The sequence below is a fragment of the Oryctolagus cuniculus genome, chromosome 17 (assembly GCF_051225735.1).
Source record: "Oryctolagus cuniculus isolate XC-2025 breed Fujian yellow rabbit chromosome 17, ASM5122573v1, whole genome shotgun sequence".
Classification (NCBI taxonomy): domain Eukaryota; kingdom Metazoa; phylum Chordata; class Mammalia; order Lagomorpha; family Leporidae; genus Oryctolagus; species Oryctolagus cuniculus.
This window is the reverse complement of record NC_142883.1, coordinates 37,943,690-37,965,957: the sequence shown is the minus strand read 5'-3', so window position 1 is coordinate 37,965,957 and position 22,268 is coordinate 37,943,690. Positions and strand designations below refer to the sequence as shown.

Here is a 22,268-nt window from a genome sequence, read left to right as displayed (position 1 = left end):
TTATTGCTGACAGATTTTAAAGATTCTTAAGTGTGATAAAAACTTAAAAGACTGAAACATTTTTACAAAGAGATGAATTGGTTGTTTTAAATTTTTGGTGAACTTTCCCTCAATTTTCTTTTTACCTTAACAATACAGTTTGGGTATCCTCCATATCATGGCATATAAAAGCTTCTTCATTCCTTCTAGTAATAGCATAGTGTTCTACATAGTAAGAGGGTAATCTTGACTTAACCAGCCCCTTATCCTGTTCGATATTTAATTAATTTTCATAACAACTTTTGGATCATTCCCTGATCATTATGTAACACTGTAAATATAAAAACTTCATTTAGTGTAGCTGCTGCAGTTTAGTTTTCTGACTACTTTTATTTATATATTGAGATCTTATTATTATATTTTATCCAAAAGTAAGAAAAAAATTCTGGATGTTTCAGAATTCTGACTTGTTGAATCTCACTTAAATGTGATTGGAAGTTGTGCTGAGACCATCCACTTATATTAAGTGAAATAATTAAGTCTTGGCCGGCGCCGCGGCTCAATAGGCTAATCCTCCACCTTGCGGCGCCGGCATACCGGGTTCTAGTCCTGGTCGGGGCACCGGATTCTGTCCCGGTTGCTCCTCTTCCAGGCCAGCTCTCTGCTGTGGCCAGGGAGTGCAGTGGAGGATGGCCCAAGTGCTTGGGCCCTGCACCCCATGGGAGACCAGGAGAAGTACCTGGCTCCTGCCATCGGATCAGCGCGGTGCGCCGGCCACAGTGCGCTAGCCGCGGTGGCCATTGGAGGGTGAACCAACGGCAAAGGAAGACCTTTCTCTCTCTCTCTCTCTCTCTCTCTGTCCACTCTGCCTGTAAAAAAAATAATAATAATAATAATTAAGTCTTTTTTCCCCAAATTATCACTAATACACAAATACCTGTCTAGTATCAGGGAGAAATTCCGAAAGTACAGAAATACATACTGTAAAAAGTGAAAATTATGTCCATCTTCCCTGTATAAATCATTACTGGTATATAGTCTAGATTTCATTTCTTCACATTTAAATATATGAGTATATGAATACATACATAATCATATATAAAAATTGATTTTTTTTTTTGGTCTGAGATGATCTTGGATTGAACCACATGAAATTACAAAATTTTTTTTTTTTACTAAAAAGTTAGTTTCTATTGGGTCAACCTAATACTGCAGGTATTGTTTTATTGTTTTTTTTTTCACCAAGTAGTACATCCTGGGAATTGTTTTATTTGACTGCATGTAGACTCACTAAAGAGAGAAAATGCTAGTTTTCCCTTTCCCTGCCAATAGCACTCTGTCTTCCATTCTTCTCTTTCTTCTTGAAGGCAGCAGAAGAAGTTGGATATCCAGTGATGATCAAGGCCTCAGAAGGAGGAGGAGGGAAGGGAATCAGAAAAGTCAACAATGCAGATGACTTCCCTAACCTCTTCAGACAGGTAGAGTATGAGTTGTTTTTTTGTTGGAACCAACATGTGTATCAGAACTACATGCTTTAACTCATAATTTGTATGTTGAGGAAATACTTAATTTTTTCTGTTCTTAATCTAATCTTTCTATCCTCTACTAGCTTATTGGCAGAGGAAAATAGTCAATGAAATATCTAATTCAACTTGAGTTTTATTCAGTTAGTTAATTCAAACAGTTATTCTCTCATATTAAAGTCCCCTGTTTCTTTCCTCTTCCCTGGATGGTGCATGTGGCTCATTAGTATCTCATAGTGGCAAGGAATAATCAATGTTTTTCTACATGTGTGTGCCCCTGTTCCGCTGACATTGTAGGTAAAGTACATGGGCTGGTGGTATGATAACGGATCTGGTTGCTCTTGGGTTGCCAGGACCAGGCTTTCTGATTGGCTTTTTTTCTTAATTCATTTCAAATTGGGTATCAGCCTCTGAGTTTCTACCATTTGTAACATAGATGTATCCTGCTGGTCCAGCAGTCCACACTCTCACTGATACTTCTTATGCCAGGCTGGCACAGAAACTCTTACGACAGTCCCATAGTATATATGATATCTGAGAGTGGCTCAAGAAAGTTCTTTGTGAAGCTCTGTCTGTTGTACCCTCTGCCTTGCAGCCAAGTTGATGTGGCCATACTGTGTAGGCCTGTTGTAGAGGCAGCAAAAAAGGAGAGGGGAGTCTGTTTTGCCCTACACTCAGAACTGTGCTCACTTTCTTGAGTCACTTCCTTTTCTCCTACCAACACTCAGTGAAAGATGAGTCAGAAAGAGTAAAATTGGGACAGAGTTTGGTCTTTTCACTCCTCTAGCTTCCCTCTTGGTTCTCCCACATCTTCTACCTTGTATTGTCTTTTCCCAGTGTTCCTAGTCACCTTGCATGTGCTGCTCCCTTCCTCTCAACCATTTAGCAGCAAACTTCTTGCTTCACTCTCAAGGGCCGAAGAGAAAAGCCTCTATGAGCTATGTTTTCCACAACTTGCTGTACTATAAAGGAGTTGTAAAGCTGTTGTCTCACTGCATTATCTAGTTTTGAATGTCACAAATTGACTATTACCTCAGCCTTTTGCTTTCCATTGTTTCTTTAAATTCTAATTTTATAGGTAGAGCAATGCTTCATGGGGTCTACAGAAAAGGCATGTTAATTAATGTTAATTCCTGTAACATTTCAGAACTACTTACTGTGGAATCAAATAGTTGAAGTCTAGAACACTAGGAGAATGTTTTATGTGAAAGTCCTAAAGTTGTAATAATGGTTAGAAAAATAACTCAAACTAGTATTCCCACTGAGAAGAAGCCAGGAAAAGTGGACCAGATTAAAAAAATGTCTGTTTTGATGCATTAGAGACCTTCCAAGATGATGAAGAATTACAAGAAAGAAACCCAGAGAGGAGAGTCTGGCATTTGAAGCCATTTTTTCCCATAGAGATGTCTTCTAGTTCAAGAAGAAGCAGCCGAAAAGCTGATGACCAGTTTCCAACAGTTTAAACAAGATTTAAGAGGACACACTTTACACATCAGGGCTTGCTGAGGACGAATGCCCTGGGAAACCTTCCACATTATAGATTGGGATCGTGAGGGACTTTACTGTAGGAGGAAGAATGACTTAGAAATAGAGCAGTCTTCACAGGTGCTAAATCTCAGCTTCAAAACCCTCAACCTCTGATTCAAGCAAGATGCTATAGGATTAGTAGTGTCTCTAGCTACCTGCAATAATCAAATGTAAATCTTCTCTAGGGAAAGATAACGTCCAGACCTCAGGTTATTTCTGCTAATTTTTCACATGGCATATCAAGCAGCCAATTAAAAAGAAACATGAGTAAAAAATTATATGATTGAAAACCAAGAAAAATAAAAGTCATTAGAAACAGACTCAAAGAAGATTTAGATAATGAACTATCAGACAAGAACTTTAACTGTGTTTAATGTATTCACGGAAATTGAAGACAAGTGTGACAATTTTTTTAAGAGTGACAGTTTTGACTGAGAATTAAAAATCATAAAGAAGAAACAATGAAAATTCTAGAACTGAAAATTCCTAAAATTAACAAGTCAGTATAAGATTTTAATAGTATATTAGATGCAATTGAAAAGAGAATTAGTAACTAGAGGATAGGTCAGAAGAAAATTCCGATTGAAGCATGAAGAGGCAAAATGAAAAGTATAGAAAAGAGCAAAGTGAGATATCTCTGTACTTTCCCCTGTACAGTATGATTTTCCTCCCATCAAGAAGTAGAGTCATTTTTTCTACCCTGATCAATTTCAGCTGGCCTTTGTGATGTGTAGTGACCAAGAGAAATATTGCATAAATGGTGTGCAAGTTCTGAAGCCCTAAATTCAAGTTGGCTTATAGTTTCTGTCCTTGCCTCTTGGAATTAAGCCCATCTAGCCTGCTGGAAAAAGAGACCATTTCAAGCAGGGTTGAGCTGTCCCTGCTGGGACCCCCTAATCCTACTAGCTGACAGCTCCAGATCTGAGACATGTAAGACCACATTAGAGTAACCAACCCCAGTTCATCTGTCAGATGCCTGTAGCTGTGTGAATGACTCAGGCAACATCAGCCGAAGAACTGAGCCCAGCTGAAAAGTTGGTCCACAGAATCAAGAGCAAATAAGAAAAGTGGTTGATATCACAGTTCACTTTTTCTAGTTTATTAGATGTAAAGGATAATTGACACAGAAAGTGATATGTAAGGTAAGATTCTGCTATAACAAAAAAGTGAAACGTGGTACTGGCTTTGAAACTTGCCTCATAGGTGGAGGCCAGAAAAAAGGAGGAGGGTGTTAGTGAAGGGTCAGGAAGTGGAGAGCAAACTATTAGTGGAGGCTGAGAAAGTAGCAATGTAATTATTAGAGTCTGAAAAAAAAAAAAAGTCTTTTTTTTTTTTTAAGATTATTTATTTGTGTGAAAGAGTTACAGAGAGAGAGCGAGCGAGCGAGCGAGCAGTATTCCATCTGCTTGGCTGCAACAGCCAGGACTAGGCCAGGCTGAAGCCAGGAGCTTCTTCTAGGTCTCCCACGGGGTGGCAGGGGCCCAACCACTTGGGCTATCCTTTGCTACTTTTCTCAGGCCATTAGCAGGCGACTGAACTGGCAGTGGAGCAGCCGGGACTCTTAACTGATGCCCATATAGGATGCTGGTGTCACAGGTGGTGGCCTAACCCACTATTCCGTGGGTTTTATAATGTAGAACAATTGGCAAAAATATTGTCTGAAATAACTTGGAAAATAATACATCTAATAAAGTCATGGATCTGGTTAAGGAGAGCTTTAGAAAAAGTGTTAATTGTCTTTTGAGTGCTTCTAATTGTTTATACTAAGAAACTGTGAAGGAAAGATGAGCTAAAAAACATATTTTTGTAAGCAGAATTTAGAGGAAATGTAAGGACCAGAGCTTGCTGGGTTTGAAAGTAGAACTATTTATCACACCCATTCTCTCCAACTGGCAAAATATTTGCAAAATAAAATATGCCTCAGAGTAAAAATCAAGTCAAGAGTGCTTGCAACTTTTAAGGTAACATCTGGTAGATTACTCTGTCACCCAGAAAAATATGCATCTGTGAATATTTGAATATTAAGGGTGTTCTCTCACAGCAGCCTAACCTGTCCAAGGTATAGAGGAGTCTATGCAGATATGAGTTATGAATGTGGCTTTTGGGTAAGTAGTGAACCTCAATGTTATTTATAGGAAACCTACAAAGTTGTCAAGACACTTGAATGTATCAAAGAGACTAAAAAGGACAAAAGCAGTTCAAAATGAAAAGAGGCCTTTAGACCTTCAACTTTTTATGAGCAGACTGAGAAAGCTATTCAGCTGTAAAATCAGTCATTTAAAAAAAAAGTAGAAGAAGGAGCAAGAGAAATTTCTCATAAAGTAGAGTCAGTAGGCCAGACGCAGAGCCAAGAGCAGAGGGATGCCATGGATAGGAACCCACTTTCGGGGAGCAGAAACAGACCTTTGTAAGAAAAATTCTGTGCCCATGGAGTAAGGGCACCTGACAACTTGTACCCATTTGGATTTTAGAATTGCTAGGAACCAGTACCTCTGTGTACCTTCCATCTTCTCCTTTGAACAGGAGTATCTTTAGCAGTTATCTCCCAATCTCCTCATTAAATGTTGAGTGTGTTGGGGCAGATAATTTGTCTTTTTAGTTCCCAGGTCTTTGGATCAAGAAAAACTGTGCCTGAGGTGCTACACCAAGGAATCTCATTTACTTCTGGACATGAGTGATGAGAAAATGGACGTCAAGCCTGATGCCATGATTGGATGAGACTTTGGGGGTCTTGGGAGGGGGTGAGTCTATTTTGCATGTGGGAGGTATGTGAATTATTGCGGCCAGAGGGTGCACCATAAGTAGATTGTTTGCAGAGGTGGCCGCAATAACTCCTTCCATTCCTGTATGTATACCCTTTGCAATGTGACTTTGCTGTTCCTTCCATCAAGAGGTGGCGTGTCTTTCCCCACCCCTTGAATCTCAACGGGCCTTGTGGCTTGCCTAGACCATTGGAATGTGGTCAAAGTGGTGTGTAAGTTCTAGAGCCTAAGCCTTAAGAGACCTTGAAACTGCTGCGTTCACACTGGAGCACTACGCTGAAGAAACCTGGCCTAGCCTACTGGAGGATAAGAGGCCTCATAAAATAGAGATGAGTGATTCCAGTTGAGGCTCCCTAAACATCCAACAGCCAGCACAAGTCACGAGTTGAGACCATTCAGCCCTGGCTCGAGCCACTACCACCACCTGGTGACATGCGCATTGAGTGCACGACCAGAGGGACTGCCCAGCTGAAGCACAGCATCATGAGCAAATGAAAGGTGGATGTTCTAAGCAAGACACAGAATTTTGAGAGGACTCAGTACTTAGCAAAAGCCAAACAAAGAAGACAGCAGAAAAGACATATGAGATGCAGCAAAATGATCTAACATCATGTGCTTTAAGTCTCAAAGGACAAGGGAAAGAGAGTGGAGTGTTTGAAGAAAGAATGGAACAGAAGTCATGTTTGAAGAGATAAGGTGCAGAGAATTTCCTTCGTCTGATAGCACCCCTGTGAGTCTCAAGCCGGACAACTACAAAGAAAACCATATCTAAGCTTATCAGGGTAAATCTGCCATCCACTAAGAAGAGAAAGAAAATCTTAAAGCAGCTGGGGAAAAAAAAAACTACTTTCAAAGGAGTAGCAGTAAGTCAGACAGTTGAAATCTCAATAGAAACAGTGAAAGTCAAAAAATATTGAATGCCATTAAGGTGATGAAAAAATTTAACTAGCAATGTAGGATTTTGTACCCAGTGACGGTATCCTTCAAAACTGAAGGTGAAAATCCTTTGACTGCAGCCATACCATATGTAATATAATGCAAATGAGGAGAACATCTAGTTTAGAGGTAGTTGTATGGAGTACATGGCAGTATTTTGCCCTGCTGTGGATTTGTGTGTGTGTGTGTATGTTTAAATATTTCATTGTTTACCCTGTAACACACTGGATGTTTGTATGTTTTCATTTTCATTAATTAATGTGTTACATAATTAAGAATGCAATATCTTACAGATAGATGAGGGCATGGACTGTATTTTACTTGTGTTGTATTCCTGCTGGTTAACATGGTCCCCTACACTTCTAGGCATCTGCTTGTTGAAATCAAAGTAGTTTATCAGAATAGAAATAGTGTTTACCATTTAAGAATTTGTTTCATTTCCTTTTCTAATACAGGTTCAAGCTGAAGTCCCTGGATCTCCTATATTTGTGATGAGGCTTGCCAAACAGTCTCGTCATCTGGAAGTGCAGATCCTAGCAGACCAGTATGGAAATGCCATCTCTCTGTTTGGTCGTGACTGCTCCGTACAGCGCAGGCATCAGAAGATTATTGAAGAGGCACCTGCTGCTATTGCTACTCCAGCAGTGTTTGAACATATGGAACAGGCATGTCTAGTTAAACTTCAGTTTCTGTTTTCTTACATGGGTCTACTGCCCATTCATTTCATGTATCAATTTTTTTTTAAAGATTTTTTTTTATTTGTTTGAAAGGTAGAGTTACAGAGAGGCAGAGAAGAGACAGAAGTCTTCCATCTGCTGGTTCACTCCCTAAATGGCTGCAATGGCCAGAGCTGGGCTGATCTGAAGCCAGGAGCCAGGAGATTCTTCCAGGTCTCCCATGCTGGTACAGGGGTCCAAGGACTTGGGTCATCCTCCATTGCTTTCTCAGGCCATTGAAAGGAAGATGGATGGGAAGTGGGGCAACCAGGACTTGAACTGGCACCCATGTGAGATATTGGCACTGCAAGGCAGCGGCTTAACCTGCTGCGCCAGAGAGCCATCCCAAGATTATATTCTTGGGGCCGGCGCTGTGGTGCAGTAGGTTAATCCTCCGCGTGAAACATTGCCATCCCATATGGATACCGGTCTAGTCCCAGCTACTCCTCTTCCAATCCACCTCTGCTATGGACTGGGAGAGCGGTAGAAGATGGGTCCGTGCACTTCATGGGACACCTGGAAGGAGATCTTGACTCCTGGCTTCGGACTGGCAGAGCTTTGGCTATTGCAGCCATTTGGGAAGTGTACCAGCAAATGGAAGACTTCTCTCTCTGTCTCTCTGTCTTTCCCTCTCACTGTTTGTCACTCTGCCTCTCAAATAAATAAATTTTAAAAAATAATTATATTCTTTACCTAGGTGAAAATAATTCTGTTCTGTCTCTAAGAGAATTGTCAAGAAATGTTTCAAAATCTAAAAGTAGTTACCACTTTTTAAAAAAATCAGTGTATTATTTTGAGTAGTAAAAGTTTAAAGAGAAACATTGGGCATTTTTTTAAATCTTGTTTGATTTTTAAAAATTTTTAAAAAAATTTTATTTTTTTAAATAAGTTCGTGACAAGTAGGTTGCTCCATTTTCTGGATTATCACTATGACTTCAGATGAATTTAATTCAAATCCACTATCTTTTTGAAACGTCCTTTTAAATATCTTTATAGTTCTCATACCCTGTTTTCGTATTGAAAATAATTTTTCAGAGTCATGAAAGATACCTTGGAAGTAGTTGTAGCTTAGGAGTCTCAACATAGTCTTTTTTTTTTTTTTTTTTTTTAAGATTTATTTATTTTACTTGAAAGTCAGAGTTACACAGAGAAGGAGAGGCAGAGAGAGAGAGAGAGGTCTTCCATCTGCTGGTTCACTCCCCAATTGACCGCAACGGCTAGAGCTGCACTGATCTGAAGCCAGGAGCTTCCTCCGGGCCTCCCATGCAGGTGCAGGGTCCCAAGGGCTTGGGTCATCATCTGCTGCTTTCCCAGGCTGTAGCAGAGAGCTGGATAGAAAGTGGAGCAGCTGGGATGCGAACCAGTGCCCACATGGGATGGCAGCACTGCAGGCTGTGACTTTATCCACTACCCCACAGTGCCAGCCCCCTCAACATAGTCTTTTCTGTAATCTCCAATGTGTCTTCATCTTTTTGGAGATAAATTTTTCACTTCTTTTTTTCTGAATTCCAAACAGACTAAATGTGCATGTTCGAAGTTTTTTTTCCTATAGGATGTGTGTGTGTGTGTTCTATATTAGTATGCACTCTAGAACTGCTGTAATGAAGATTCTTCTAAAATACAGCGGCTTAAGCAAGATATAACTTTCTTTTTTTAAAAAAAGATTTATTTATTTGAAAGTCAGAGTTACACAGAGAGAGGAGAGGCAAAGAGAGAGAGAGAGAGAGAGGTCCTCCATCCGATGGTTCATTCCCCAAATGGCCGCAACTGCTGGAGCTGCGCCGATCCAAAGCCAAGAGCCAGGAGCTTCTTCCGGGTCTCCCACGTGGGTGCAGGGTCCCAAGGACTTGGACCATCTTCTACTGCTTTCCCAGGCAATAGCAGAGAGATGGACAGGAAGTGGAGCAGCCAGGTCTTGAACTGGCGCCCTTATGGGATGCCGGCACTCCAAGCCAGGGTGTTAATCCACTGCGCCACAGCGCCAGCCCCTAGATATAACTTTCTGTTTTTTCTTCATCAGAGTTGAACTAGTGTCACAGTCCCAGGTTTCTTACTCAGCTTTTCCATAGGGCAATTGTTAGCAAACTATAGCTCACCTGCTGAATCAAACTTGCTGCTTGTTTTTATAAATAAAAATTAACTGGAACATAACCATGTTCACTTATTTATGGCTGCTTTATTGCTACAATGGCAGAATTGAGTAGTTGTGACAGAGACTATATGGCCCACAAAGCTAAAAATATGTATTTGGCCCTTTACTGAAAAAACTTGCCAACCTTTGCCTTTCATGATGTTATCATTTTCATGATTAAACAAACTCGTCCATGTTATAGCATCTGAGAGAGGCAAGGAGATAAAGCATTGATAGAGAAATCGTACACTTTGATTTCTGCTTTTATTCCAATGGACAAAATTTAGTCATGCGATTGTACTCAGTGCCTGGTCGCTAACTGGGTGATAGTGTTCTCAGTTAAAGCTCAGAAGGTGCCATACCCTACAGGATTTAGCAAAGTTGCGAGAGTGCCTCAGTTTGCTCGTCTGGCTGCCCATTATCCTTTAACATCCTTAGCCTTTCTCAGAAGCAGATAACCTGAACTCCCATGCAGTTACTGCATCCCCACAGACACCCAAGCTGTTGATCAGGTCAGGGGTCTTCAGCTGACCCAAGATCTCTAGATGATGTACGATTCTCTCCATTAGAGAGTATGTGGCATTTCATGGGCTAGTGACCTGACACCCAAGATACCACCACCCTACTCCTCCATATATAATACACAGTGGTGGGATAAGAGCAGAATTCCCATTTGGAAAAATGAAAAAAAAAATTAGGAGCTGTATCAAATATTTCTGGGCAGGAATTGTGCTGATTCCCTGCTGTATATATATAGTAATGCCTCCGTTAGACCTGGCTGACCCTGCCTGCTCTTGCGAGGAAGTCCTTTCCCCACTTCTCTTCAAGACCTCTGACTCTGTTCCCTAGGAAGTTTGTCCACTCTCACCTCCTTACGTGCATTGGGCTTTCGAGACAATGCTTTCTTTCTCAGAACTTGGGCAGTCTATCCTGCTGGCATAGGATTCAGGGTACAAATATTATTCCAGTTATCAATCAAAGGCTTTTGAAGGCCAGGCTTATGGTTTGTTTCCTGAAATACCGGCATCCCATATCGGCACCAGTTCAAGTCCCAGCTGCTCCACTTTTGATCCAGCTCCCTGCTAAAACGCCTGGGAAAGCAGTAGAAGATGGCCCAAGTCCTTGGGCCCTTTCACCTACGTGGGAGACTGGAAGAAGCTCCTGGCTCCTGACTTTGGATTGGCTCAGCTCTGGCCTTTGTAGCCATTTGGGGAGTGAACCAGCGAATGGAAGACTTCTCTCTCTGTCTGTGCCTCTCTCTGTAACTCTACCTTTCAAATAAATGAAATCTTTAAAAAAAAAAAAAAAGAAAGGAAGGAAGGAAGGAAGGAAGAAAAGAGAGAGAGAGAGAAAGAAAGAAATACAGTTCACTTGGAGCAGGCCGTGTGGTGCATTAGGTTTTGTCGTTGCTTGGGAAGCCCACATTCTACCTCTAACTGAGTGACTGGGATTGAGTCCCACTTCTGCTTCTAATCCAGCTTCTTGCTATTGTGCCTGGGAGGCAACAGATGATGGCACAAGTACTTGAAGTTTAGCCAGCCATGGGAGACCCGGATGGAGTTCTGGGCTCCTGGCTTTGGCCTGGCCCAGCCCTATCTGTTGCAGACATTTGGGGAGTGAACAAATAGATGGAAGATATTCATTCTCTGTTTCTCCTCCACCTCCACTCCGAACACCATCACTCTGCCTTTTAAATAGATAGATCTTTAAAAATAAAGTTAATTTTTTTTAAAGATTTATTTCTTTACTTGAAAGGCAGAGTTACAGAGAGATGGGGAGAGAGAGAGAGAAAGAGGTATTTCATCTACTGGTTCACTCCTGAAATGGCTGCATTGGCCAGGGCTGGGATGATCTGAAGCAGGGAGCCAGGAGCTTCTTTGGCATCACCCATGTGAGGGCAGGGGCCCAAGCACTTGGGCCATTTTCCACTGCTTTCCCAGGCCATAGTAGAGAGCTGGATCAGAAGAACAGCCAGGACCTGAACTGGTGCCCATATGGGATGCCAACGCCACAGGTGGACACTTAACCTATGCCGCAGTGCTGGACCCAAAAATAAAGTTAATTTAGAAAAAAGAAAAAAAAATACAATTCCCTCACACACTTTGTAAGCTTCTAGGACACTTGCTTCCAGTTGGCAAACACTTGATGCTCTTCTAGATAGAGAAACCTCTCTTCCTTTATTTACTGGCTTCTGTGCTGAGCCATCTCTCTTCAATTTAACAGTGGCTGCCTTGAGGCCAGATGAAACTAACATAGCACCCTTAATCTAGTCTTCTGCACTGAATTGCTGCAGGGTGAGAATCTCATCTTTGGTTTTTTGGAGTACTATTGACTTTTTCAACATTCTGACTCTCTCTAAACATTTTTCTTTTTTTTTTTTTTAAAGCTTTTATTTAGTAAATATAAATTTCATAGGTATAGCTTTTGGAATATAGCAGTTCTTCCCCCCATACTTACCCTCCCATCCCCACTCCTGTCCTACCTCCTACTCCCTCTCCCATCCCATTCTTCATTAAGATTCATTTTTAATTATCTTTATATACAGAAGATCAACTCTATACTAAGTAAATATTTCAACAGTTTGCACCCACACATACACACAAAGTATAAAGTAATGTCTAGTCTTTTTTTTTTTTTTGACAGGCAGAGTGGACAGTGAGAGAGAGAGAGAGAGAGAGAGAAAGGTCTTCCTTTTTCTGTTGGTTCACCCTCCAATGGCCGCTGCCATTGGGTCATCCTCCACTGCACTCCCGGGCCACAGCAGAGAGCTGGACAGGAAGAGGAGTGACCGGGACTAGAACCCGGAGTGCCAGCGCCACAGGTGGAGAATTAGCCTATTGAGCCGTGGTGCCGGCCTAGTCATTTTTCTTAAGGTGTATTTGGTGCATGGTCAGCCATTATGGTGGGAAGCAGTTTACCAAATGTGTTACACTGTAACAAGGGAGTCATCAGCTTTTTAGCCTGCCAGTATCAGTTTCCTTACTTCTCACTACCTTATTGCCAAATTAGCTTGCCCATAATTCAATTTTTCAAAGATTTATTTGTTTATTTGAAAGAGCAACAGAGAGGCAGAGAGAGAGAGGTCATCCTTCCATTGGTTTACTCCTCAGATGGCTGCAATAGCAATGGCTGAGCCTGGCCAAAGCCATGAGCTTCTTCCAGGTCTCCTACTTGGGTGCAGCGGCCCAAGCATTTGGGCCATCTTCTGCTTTCCCCAGGCCATTAGCAGGGAGCTAAATCAGAAATGAAATAGTTGGGACATGAACTGGCGCCCATATGGGGCACAGGCATTGCAGCTGGCCCCACATAGATTAATTTTTTTAAACAATATCCTTATAGTTAAATGATTTCTGTATTGTTTAGGATATAGGTTAAACTGCTGTAGTAAAAAGATCCAAAAAAGTCACAGACACCCAAATAAGATAAGAAATTTTTTTTCTTTTCAGTTCTAGTCTGGGGTGAATTTTCAAGGATGATGGGCTAGTTCTACCATGGGGCTTTTTGGGGTTCGAGTTTTTTCTACTTTGTTTTGCCATTCTTCCTATGTTCTCACCTGCGTGATTGATACTGGCTTGCACTGCCATGATTGTGTTGCTGCCTAAGAAGGGGAAAAACCTGGAATGGAAGTTAAGCAATTTCCTTTTCAAAATACGATTTAGGAGATATGCATGTCACCACCAGTGCCAGTATCTTTTTGGTCAAATCATACAGGCACTGCTGTAAGAGAAGTTGGAAAGTCTGGTCTCTAGCTGGCTAGCCGTGTTTCTAAAAAGCAAGGATAACGGAAACTCAGGGACAATGAAAGGTCTGCCACTGTGGGTTTTTGCCTATAAGTACTTATATGGGATGGGGTGAGGTTGCTTGTGATCCAAAGTGAAAAACAGTTTCCTTCCAGCTTTTCTTTGAGTTTGTCATCCTTGTCAGGAATATTGGGGAACAATCAGAAGAGGTAAAATTTGTTCTAATGTGGCTTGAAAGCCTTAGTTGGCTCTTAGGAACACTGGGTATTTGAGTCAGGAAGAAGCAGTAGCAAGTTGCAGAGATCCAGTAGCTTGACAAGGTTTGATACTTAGGTTTGCTTACCTTTCTTCTTTAAGTGTGCGGTGAAACTGGCCAAAATGGTTGGTTACGTGAGTGCTGGAACGGTGGAGTACCTTTACAGCCAGGATGGGAGCTTCTACTTTCTGGAGCTGAACCCTCGACTGCAGGTGGAACACCCTTGTACAGAGATGGTGGCTGATGTCAATCTCCCAGCAGCGCAGCTCCAGGTGAGTCATCCTGATCCCGGCTCAAGGGGGAGCCTAGGGAAGTTGGGAATGCCAGAGACACCTGAAAAGCTGGTTTAGCCAGTATCAAAGAAAAAACCACCTCCCATTAGAGCCTCACCTTGTGTTCGTTTCTCTTGTGTTATATGGATTATACATGGCTAGGTTGGTTTTCCTGCTGTGGAACAAACATAGGAAAATTATTGTATTTTGTAGCCAGACATATTTGATATGTGCTGTCATATTTTAGAAAGAAATTTAAAAAGAATATTATTTAATTGCTTAATTATAGTAAACCCCACAAGTGTGTAATTATCCCCTACTCCTTTTTATTGCTATTTATTGAGGTTGTTCTGCATCATAGCAGTTGAGGTTTTTCCTGCCAAGACTGGGATAGTACACATTTATGACATATAAAGTGATAGCCGTTGATGTTTATTGTCTTCTCTTATCCCAAGAAGCAGCAATAACTAGTGATAAGATTTGATACTATTTTTTATCTGCCATACTCTTTGTCCACACTGAGTTTATTCTGGATTCCTCTTAAAAACTAAAGATTTACAAGTATTTACTTCCTCCTCAGGTATCTGGGGGGAAGGAAGAGATAATGGTAACATAGTTAAGACTTTTTAAATGGTTGCACTTCTTGGATAACTACTAACACAGCCTATTCCATGAAGTATTTCCATCCTCACTCCTTTATGGAGAAATGTCGACAGTGGGAAACTCAGGTCTGTTGCATTAGAACTTTGGGGACTCTAGAGAGTGAGGAATATTCTAGCAACTTTCCTGCAGTAGTAAATTCTATTTCAAGAAACCTGGAGTTGATGGTGGTAGAATACAGGCTACAAAACAAGAATGTTTTAGGTGGGACTCTAAACATGAAGACTCATAGATAATTGAGTGGCCTTCAAACCAGGCAGCTGTGGAAAAGTGAGTGACGTGTGTTTTACTGCCTTTCAGATTGCCATGGGGATTCCTCTATATAGGATCAAGGATATCCGGATGATGTATGGGGTACCTCCCTGGGGCGATGCTCCTATTGATTTTGAAAATTCTGCTCACGTTCCTTGCCCAAGGGGCCATGTGATTGCTGCCCGGATCACCAGTGAAAATCCTGATGAGGTAACCCATCACTTAAAAGGTTGATATCTTTTTTTCCTTGGAGATTTTATTATTAAGATATAGCATCTGCAGGGATACTTCAGCAATATCTTGGGGCCTCCTCTGGGAAGAAAAATTTAGAGGCTTCTCAGAGCAGGTAAATAAGTGACCATTGACCATTGCCTTGTTGGTCATTCAATCCCAAATTAGGCAGTGTGCGGGTCCTCTGTGAATCTGCAACAATGGGCCTTGGCTTCATGATTTCTGTGCATCATTTCCACTTCCTTGTGTGATCAATACAGTTATTACACAGCAAATATCTAAATGTTCTCTTCCTTCCAAAAATAATATGTTCTCTTATTTTCTTCATTCTTAAACAGGGGTTTAAGCCCAGCTCGGGAACAGTTCAGGAGCTGAATTTCCGCAGCAACAAGAATGTTTGGGGTTATTTCAGTGTTGCTGCTGCGGGGGGACTCCATGAATTTGCTGATTCTCAGTTTGGTCACTGCTTCTCCTGGGGAGAAAACCGAGAAGAAGCGATTTCGTGAGTACAAAAGCATTTGACTGTGTTTTGCAAAATACATTTGTGCTAATCTTTCATGAAGGTTTGAGCATGAATATGGGAATCATTTATCTGTTATACAACACTAATATGGACAACCTTTCAATTGTACTTATATTTGTAATGTGTTAAATTATACGGTACGTGGCAGATGTTTTTCTGTTCTGAGCTTTTTCAAGTATTTTTGTTGTCAAATATTTTTACTATCTTTTTAAAGATTTTTATTTATTTATTTGAAAGTCAGAATTACAGAGAAGGAAAGGCAGAGGCAGTGAGAAAGAGAGATCTTCCATCCGTTGGTTCACTCCCCAAATGGCCACTGTGGTCAGGGCTGGGCCAGGCCAAAGCCAGGAGCCAGAAGCAGGGACCGCCAAGCACTTGGGCCATCTTCTGATGCTTTCCCAGGTGCATTAGCAGGGAGCTGGATAGAAAGGGGAGCAGCCAGGTTCAAACCAGCACCCATCTGGGATGCTGGGGTCACAGGCTGCAGCTTTACCCGCTATACCACAGTGCTGGCCCAAATATTTTTGATAAACTTACAGTGGTAAATGCTTGACCACAGATAGTATCAAATCATAGACATGACCTATCATTTATCATAAAAATAGAGATAGCTGTAATCTCTGGTAATTAAAATTACTTTTCTTTGACAAGTAAAAATTATATTTATGGTATACCAAATGATGTTTTGATACACATGTACATTATGGAATGGCTAAGTCTGTTTTAACATGTTCTATCTCAAAGATTTATCTTTTATTTTTGTGGTGAGGATTCTTAAAATTATACTCTTAGCAATTTTCAAGTATATAATATATTGTTATTAACAATAGTTACTAAGGTATACTCCTGTAGTTATTTAAAATAATGAAATTATACTTTTCAGTTTGTGAAAAGAGTATCGATAAGAGACTTCAATGTACTATAAAGTATACAACACTTTATACAAATATAACTGGTATATCATAAATATTATTAGTATTCTAATCATTATAAATATTAAATATTGAGTTATTAGCAGTTTGCCTGCCTAAAAGTGAGCTTTTTTAAATAAAGGATGGATTTATTTATTTATTTATTTGAAAGGCAGAGTGACAGAAATCTTCTATCTAGTTCACTCCACAAGTGGCTATAGCAGCCAAGGTTGGACCAGGCTAAAGTGAGGAGCCAGGAACTCTGTCTAGGTCTCCCACTTGGGTGGCAGGGGCCTAAGTAGCAAGGAGCTGGATCAGAAGCAAAGTAGCTAGGACTCTGACCAGTGCTTAATTATGCCATGCTGACATCACAAACCTTGGCTTAACCTGCTATGCCACAATGCCAATCCTAAAAAGTAGAATTTTTGACAGTTTTCAGATAGATATTTTAGAATATCTATCAAAAATTGATAATTAGACTAGCTCTTTATATTTTTTATTTTCTTGTACCTAATATTTGTTATATTCCCTGACCTTTGAAGTATAGACAGAGTAGGAAACCAAAATAATTATTAGCATTATTGGTTTTTAGTGTTTTCACAAGTAGAAATTTCTGTCTCTACTTTGTCCTTTACAATTTTTCCCATTTATCCAAAACTCTTCAGTGGAAAATTAAAGCAGTGCTCTCTCAAAAAAATGTTGCTAGAGAATTGCCACTTTTTCCCCTTTGACTGCCATGTCCTGCTCTGTGAAAATGAAGGTTTACACTAGTGCTCACAAATTGGTGGCTTTTGTCACCCAGTCTCAGCTCTCAGAAGTGCTTTTTTTTAAAAAAAATATTTATTTATTTATTTTGAAAGTCACAGTTAACAGAGTAGAGGAAGAGAAAGAGAGAGAGATGGCTGCAATGGCTAGAGTTGGGCCAGGCTGAAGCCAGAAGCCAGGAGCTTCAACCAGGTCTCCTACATGTGTGACAGAGGCTCTATTCTGCTGCCTTTCCCAGGCCATTAGCATGGAGCTGGATCCAGGGACATGAACCGTGCCTGTCTGGGGTGCTGGCATTGCAGATGACAGCTTTACCCGCTATGCCACAACACTGGCCTCCATGGATGTTTTTTGATCGACCCAAAGAGTGTTAAATTATTTTTTTATTTTTATTTTTTAAAAAGATTTATTTATTTATTTGAAAGTCAGAGTTACACAGAGAGGAGAGGCAGGGAGAGAGAGAAAGAAAGAGAAGTCTTCCATCTGTTGGTTCACTCCCCAAGTGGCCACAATGGCTGGGTCTGTGCCCAAAGCCAGGAGCTTCTTCAGAGTCTCCCACATGGGTGCAGGGGCCCAAGGACTTGGGCCATTTTTTATTGCTTTCCCAGGTCATAGCAGAGAGCTGTTACGGAAATGGAGCAGCTGGATCTCGAACCGGTGCCCATATGGGATACTAGTGCTTCAGGCCAGGGCACTAACCCGCTGTACCACAGTGCTGGCCCCATTAAATTCTTCTTTAATATACCAATATTTTAAAATTGGGATATTGATATAATTGAATTTCTGCTTTCTCTTTAAAACTTAATGACAGTGGTTTTGTATTTCATGTGGTAAAAGGCAGCTAAAGTTTTGTTGCTGCTTTTAGATGGTATGTGAACTCTGAAGTCCCCACAACCCCCATCCAGGCGTCCTGTGTGTTCCCAGAGTAGCCTCTGTTGGCATTAAGGTTTAAATCTGAATGACGCAGACCATGGTGTGTTCCCTGTAACCCAGTCCAGAATCCTTGCTCCTTACTTCTGACCTATTCTGTATATTTCTTTATCATATAAACCTAACTGTTCATCTTTAAGTGTATTAAAAATGTGGTCTCTGCAATACTTTTTTATTTTTAATTCAAGAGGTAGAGTTATAGACAGAGGGAGAGGCAGAGAGAAAAGTCTTCCATCTGATGGGTCACTCCCCTAATGGCTGCGATGGCCAGAACAGTGCCGACCTGCAGCCAGGAGCCAGGAGCTTCTTCCCTGGGTGCAGTGACCCAAGCTCTTGGGCCGTCTTCCACTGCCTTCCCATGCCATAGTAGATAGCTGGACCTGAAGAGGAGCAGCTGGACACGGACTGGTGCCCATATGAGTGCCTCAGGCAGTCTTAACCCACTATGCCACAGTGCGGATCCCTAAGTTTGCTTTTTGATGCTGTTCCCAAAGTTCATTCTTAAGTTTAGAGCTTGCTTTGTTTTTGTTTTTTGGTTCTTTTTTGTTTGTTTGTTTTTCTTCTTCACAAAAGGTCTGTATTCTTCAGCTAGGGCATTTGTAGTCTTGTTCTCCAGAATACCCCAACCCATACTTCCAGTATTATTCCCCATAAATCATAATTAAAACCATGAGAACAAGACTGTGTCTATCTTGTTACTGCTCTGTCCCCTGAGCATAGTAAGCATTCAGTAAATGTTTGTTGAATGAATGGGTTTGGCACTAGTTCCTGTCTTCCTATCCTCTGCTTCAGTCATGCCATTCCCCAAACACCTTTTTTTCCTTCTTCCCTTTGTTCTTGCTATTCCCTTTGTCCACTCATTGATTCATTCCCAACAATTATTTACTGAGTACCTACTATGTGCTGGGTCTGGCCATGCAGTGAGAACCAAAATAGAGCCTGTACCCCATGGGACTTTACAGTCCAATGGAAGAAAGACAAATAAGCAAAGCAATTACAACATAAAGTAGTAAGTGTGATGATGGAGGGATCATATAAGGGCATTATAGGAGTAATAGCTGAGTCAGCTGACTCAGGAGGAGGTCAGGAGAGAATTCCAAGAACCAAGAGACATCTAAACAGATACTTGAAGAGTATATAGGGGCCAGCGCTGTGGTGCAGTGGGTTAAAGCCCTGGCCTGAAGCACAGGCATCCCATATGGGCACCGGTTCTAGTCCCAGCTGCTTCTCTTCCAATCCAGCTCTCTGCTATGGCCTGGGATAGCAGTAGAAGATGGCCCAAGTCCTTGGGCCCCTGCACCCACGTGGGAGACCCAGAAGAAGTCCCTGGCTCCTGGCTTCAGATTCGCGCAGCTCCAGCCGTTGTGACCATCTGGGGAGTGAACCAGTGGATGGAAGACCTCTCTATCTCCACCTTTCTCTATAACTCTTTCAAATAAATAAAATCTCTTAAAAGTATATAGGGGCTGGCGCCGCGGCTCACTAGGCTAATCCTCCGCCTAGCGGCGCCGGCACACCGGGTTCTAGTCCCGGTGGGGGCGCCGGATTCTGTCCCGGTTGCCCCTCTTCCAGGCCAGCTCTCTGCTGTGGCCAGGGAGTGCAGTGGAGGATGGCCCAGGTGCTTGGGCCCTGCACCCCATGGGAGACCAGGAAAAGCACCTGGCTCCTGGCTCCTGCCATCGGATCAGCGCGGTGCACTGGCCGCAGCACGCCGGCCGCGGCGGCCATTGGAGGGTGAACCAACGGCAAAGGAAGACCTTTCTCTCTCTCTCTCTCACTGTCCACTCTGCCTGTCAAAAAAAAAAAAAAAAAAAAAGAAAAGTATATAGGAATACATCAGGCCAAAAGAGGGCATAGGGAGGAGTATAATGTTCTAGGCTGAATGAATTCCTGGACCACCTGAAATACTGTTCCTCTCAAAGCCATCATCTCAGCCCTTGTCAACCTTGTCACATTCCACATTCTCCATGAAACTATAGGATTGTGGATTTTCTGCCTTCTTAGAAGTTCTCCAGCACATTTCTTGAATCTTCCTACTGGCATTTATGACATCTTGCCATACATTTTGAAATGATTGTTCCTACCTGTGTTGTTCCTTATGGGCCTAGCATGTGAGGTGTATAATGAATATTTGTTTAATTGAGTACCTGTACTATTCAGGATAGACCCTGACCATAAATATACAGAAAGACCTCACTGTATTTGGAATTCTGTTAAAATTAGATCATTTGGGGGCCGACCCTGTGGCATAGCAGGTAAAGCCACCACCTGTGAAGTTGCCATCCCATATGGGTACCAGTTTGAGTCCTGGCTCCTCTACTTCTGATCCAGCTCTCTGCTATGGCCTGGGAAAGCAGTAGAAGGTAATGCAAGTCCTTGGACCCCTGCACCCATGTGGGAGACCTGGAAGAAGCTCTGACTTCCGATTGGCGCATCTGTGACCATTGTGGCCAGCTGGGGAGTGAACCAGTGGATGGAAGACCTCTCTCTTTTCCTCTCTCTCTGCCTCTGCCTCTCTAACTCTGCCTTTCAAATAAATAAATAAATAAAGCTTTTAGGCTGGCGCCGCGGCTCACTAGGCTAATCCTCTACCTTGCGGCGCCAGCACACGGGGTTCTAGTCCCGGTCGGGGCACCAGATTCTGTCCCGGTTGCCCCTCTTCCAGGCCAGCTCTCTGCTGTGGCCAGGGAGTGCAGTGGAGGATGGCCCAAGTGCTTGGGCCCTGCACCCCATGGGAGACCAGGAGAAGTACCTGGCTCCTGCCATCGGATCAGCGCGGTGCGCCGGCCACAGTGCGCTAGCCGCGGTGGCCATTGGAGGGTGAACCAACGGCAAAGGAAGACCTTTCTCTCTGTCTCTCTCTCTCACTGTCCACTCTGCCTGTCAAAAAAATAAATAAATAAATAAAAATAAATAAATAAATAAAGCTTTTAAAAATTAGGTTATCTTAAATTTAACTGGGAAGCAATAAAGGTAATTAGCAAGTCATTGCACAGATATCTAAGTTGAAGCTTCAAAACACTCGCATGTACATGTTGAGCTGGTACCTGTTTGTACCCAATCAGCTCCTCATTGTATGGAAACCTTCGAATTAAGGTATTAGTGTTTATCCAAGTTCGTTCATTTTATGTGAATTATGTATAAAATAAATAATGTTTAAGGATAAACTTTTATTTACTAAAATAAAATGTAAGGATGGGGGAATTACTAGCACCCTATTTCTTGTTAGCCAGCAGTAAATGAATAGAATGATATAAACCTACCTAGTGAAAGCTGAGAGTAATTTGCATATAATTTGTCCTGTACTCTCTGTAATACAATGTGTGTGATTTACTGGTGTTCTATTGTAATATCATCCAGAAATCATAAGTTTATTGACTTCTTAGAAATTCTTCAATCTGGAGTACAGATCGTGAGTGAGCACACTTACCTGTGTATCTTCATTTGATCTTGGATCTGTCTCTCCTCTCTGTCAAGACTCCAAAGGAATGAAAAAAGTTCTTTTAAATGATTGGAAAACATGAAGACATTTATTGCTGACACAGACTGACTTCTGTTCTTCTTCCAGAAACATGGTGGTGGCTTTGAAGGAGCTGTCTATCCGCGGTGACTTCCGAACTACAGTTGAGTACCTGATCAAATTGTTAGAGACGGAAAGCTTTCAGCTGAACAGGATCGACACTGGCTGGCTGGACAGGCTAATAGCAGAAAAAGTACAGGTGTGTATGTCTACTTCAGTAAACAACCTGTGAGGTTGGAGTTTTCTTATGTTTGTGGGTTGATTAGTGCCTGTCACTAGATGAAATTTATTTGATTCAAATTTAAGTGGCTCCTGTTCTACTTGGAAAAACCTAGGGGTCAGTATAATTTTAGTACTTTAAGATTTCTTTTGCCTGCATTTCAGTCATTTTGTATGTTGTAGTGTTATTTCCTAGGATGTTTGAAGGAAGGCATGCAGGGGTTGAAATACTGCTGTGTCTTTCTCCATTTGATGTTAACTTTGGTTCAGAGTTACCAGCTTCTGTATCTACCAGGTGCTGATGAGAAGAGCCTCACTGAAACCAACTGTTATCTCTTGATCCTGAATTGCTGAGCTATTCTTAGTTACCCAAGATGCTGTATAAAATCAGTACATCAATCTAAATTATCTAAAG

The 22,268-nt window shown here is 41.7% G+C and overlaps 1 protein-coding gene across 12 annotated transcripts in view; it reads left to right on the top strand.

The window, feature by feature from the left end:
- Window positions 1–22,268, top strand: part of ACACA (acetyl-CoA carboxylase alpha) — a 318,142-nt gene that overhangs the window by 125,689 nt on the left and 170,185 nt on the right. For all 12 annotated transcript variants that reach the window (XM_008271164.5, XM_008271159.5, XM_089317362.1 and 9 more), the window contains 6 exons: window positions 1,347–1,457; window positions 7,183–7,392; window positions 13,672–13,842; window positions 14,803–14,964; window positions 15,324–15,487; window positions 21,683–21,833. In XM_008271164.5, coding sequence (XP_008269386.3) covers window positions 1,347–1,457; window positions 7,183–7,392; window positions 13,672–13,842; window positions 14,803–14,964; window positions 15,324–15,487; window positions 21,683–21,833 — 969 coding nt within the window. The remainder of the gene's footprint in view (window positions 1–1,346; window positions 1,458–7,182; window positions 7,393–13,671; window positions 13,843–14,802; window positions 14,965–15,323; window positions 15,488–21,682; window positions 21,834–22,268) is intronic.